This window comes from Fukomys damarensis, unplaced genomic scaffold (genome assembly GCF_012274545.1).
Source record: "Fukomys damarensis isolate Sample0158 unplaced genomic scaffold, DMR_v1.0_HiC HiC_scaffold_14, whole genome shotgun sequence".
Classification (NCBI taxonomy): domain Eukaryota; kingdom Metazoa; phylum Chordata; class Mammalia; order Rodentia; family Bathyergidae; genus Fukomys; species Fukomys damarensis.
In genome coordinates, this window is record NW_022900926.1 from 55,667,518 (window position 1) to 55,669,736 (window position 2,219).

Sequence of the window (2,219 nt, forward strand, 5' to 3'; positions counted from 1 at the left end):
GGAAGCCAGCCATTTAATGATTATTTGATTACTTGAGACAACATAATACTGTGGAAAGAGTGCTAGACTACAGAGTGAGACTACATAAGGTCTAGCTCTGCCTCTTTCTCCTACTTGATGCACGATTTTGGTTTCTCAACTGTAAAATGGGGATACTAACAGGTGACTAAAAGTGCTGCAAATACTAACCATGATAATATCTATGAAAGCATTTAATAATTTATCTAAGCTTTACAGATATCATGTTATTTTTGTGACATTCATAACATAATCTAAGAAAAGGAAAATTTGCTTGTCTTCAACCCTTATGCTCTGGTAACTTGCTTCATAGTTTTAAAGCCAACCTCATAAATCTAAAAGCATTGACTTCAGATTAAAGAAAATTACATTAAGTTCTTTTTACTTTGAACTGGTCAGGTCTCATCCAGAATACTGAGCTCATTTCTTGGTTCTGTGCTTTCATTGTATTGTTGTGAAGAGCGGAGAAAGAAGTGCTGAGACGGAAGTCATAAAGATTAGGAAAGCTTATCTTAGAAAAAAAGACAAGTAACAGATGATGCCTGATTTTAGCGTGCAACAAACTAACATGGTGCCCCCTCGTGTGCAGGCCACGTGGGGAAACAGTGCCCCAGGAACCCACTTCTCAGGCTGTGGGATGCCTTTCAATGCCCCTTTCAGTGGAGCACCCAATGGAAATCAGATGTCCTGTGGTCAGAATCCAGGCTTCCCAGTCAATAGGATGTAACACTGACAAGCCCATTGTTGGTCAACTTGCTGCAGAGTGATATCTCTGCAGGCCATTTTGGGGTAAACAATAAGAAAAATAATACCAATACAAATAAATTGAAGAAGAAGAAACCCCCTCGGAAGAAGAAAAATAGGAAGCAAGATCTAAACACCCCAGATACTCGCCCAGGTGGCCCGGAGGAGGCTGAGCAGCAACTATTGCCTAGTGAACAGGGAATTAACTCGGACAACACAGGCCCTAAACTGCCAGAATTTTCAAACCGGACACCAGCCCATTCACAGAATTCAGTCCCAAAGGTGACTCCAGCCTCAGCACTGCAGGGCTCTGTTGCCAGATCAGAACTAGAGGTAAATGCTGCCCTAGTCTCTGCAGAAAGTAAACCAAAAGAGATAGCTGAAAAGTCTAAAACCCAAGCTGAAGAAGCTTCGAATTGAAGAACCAACTGTGGCTTCTGAACATGTGGCAAGTGGACATTGTAAACAATCCTCTTGACCTTCATCCTCCAGTTCTATTAAAGATATAAGCAGTGTGGTGTGCAATCCAAGCGAAGAAAATCCAAGTAAACAACCTGGACGATTTGATACTTGTACGTGTGTGAATTTTACAAAGAGCAATTTTGAGCTATGCCTTTTAAAAATCTATTTCTGTACTGTCATTTTAATAATGTGGCCCTTTTCCTATTCCCTGCAACCTATTTTGTAAAATGCAGCAGAGGAAGCAGGGTTGTTGAGCCCTTTTGGGGTTGTAAGATGAAGTTCAAGGATTCTAAAATGTTGCCATGTATTGAGAGGAGCTAATGCCATTATAAATGTTATTAGTTTTCAAAATTCCTAAGCAACATAGAGTGCAGGGTGAACATTTTTAGATCTTCTAATGAGGTATTGTGCTGTGGAAGTACTGTGTGAATAGCAGTAGCAGGGGCAAAAGCAATTTTGTCATTTGGAAATGTTGTAAATAATTTTATCATATAGTGTTTTTAATGCATTTATTGTAGAAATGGACCAGTGTATAAAGAGAATCTAAGGGTTTCTAAAAAAAAAGAACCACGAAATTAATTTTTCCAATATTTTAAAAGGTTATTTTCTGGGGCAGAAATGTAACTTACATCTACTTATGTGTTCCTTCCCTACTGCTTGCTCCTGAGCTGATTTATTTTTTATGTTTTTCTCTTAGTTTTGATAAATATTTAGTGTGTGTACAATAAAAATGTATCTATATAATATACATTTGTTTTATTTGTTTGAGAGTTTTATAAAATGCTCATGCTGTATGAAGCCTTCTGGTTTTGCCCCATTAACTCCATGTTACTAAAATTCATTTATGTTGTTTAGTATAGCTATACAGTTTGTCTATTTCTCACTGCTGTTTAGTTTTTCATTATGTGAATATGCTACAATTAATATTTTCATTCTCCTGTTCAAGAACATTTAATTTTGCTTTTAGCATTTTACTATTATGAATAACATTGTAC

General features: G+C 37.3%; 1 protein-coding gene across 1 annotated transcript; it reads left to right on the plus strand.

The window, feature by feature from the left end:
- The first annotated feature begins 553 nt into the window (after positions 1 to 553).
- On the plus strand, positions 554 to 1,182 carry LOC104868509 (nuclear receptor coactivator 6-like). Its single transcript, XM_010633288.1, is given in 2 exon segments — positions 554 to 734; positions 737 to 1,182. Coding segments are annotated over 2 exon segments (627 nt in total).
- Positions 1,183 to 2,219: the final 1,037 nt, after the last annotated feature.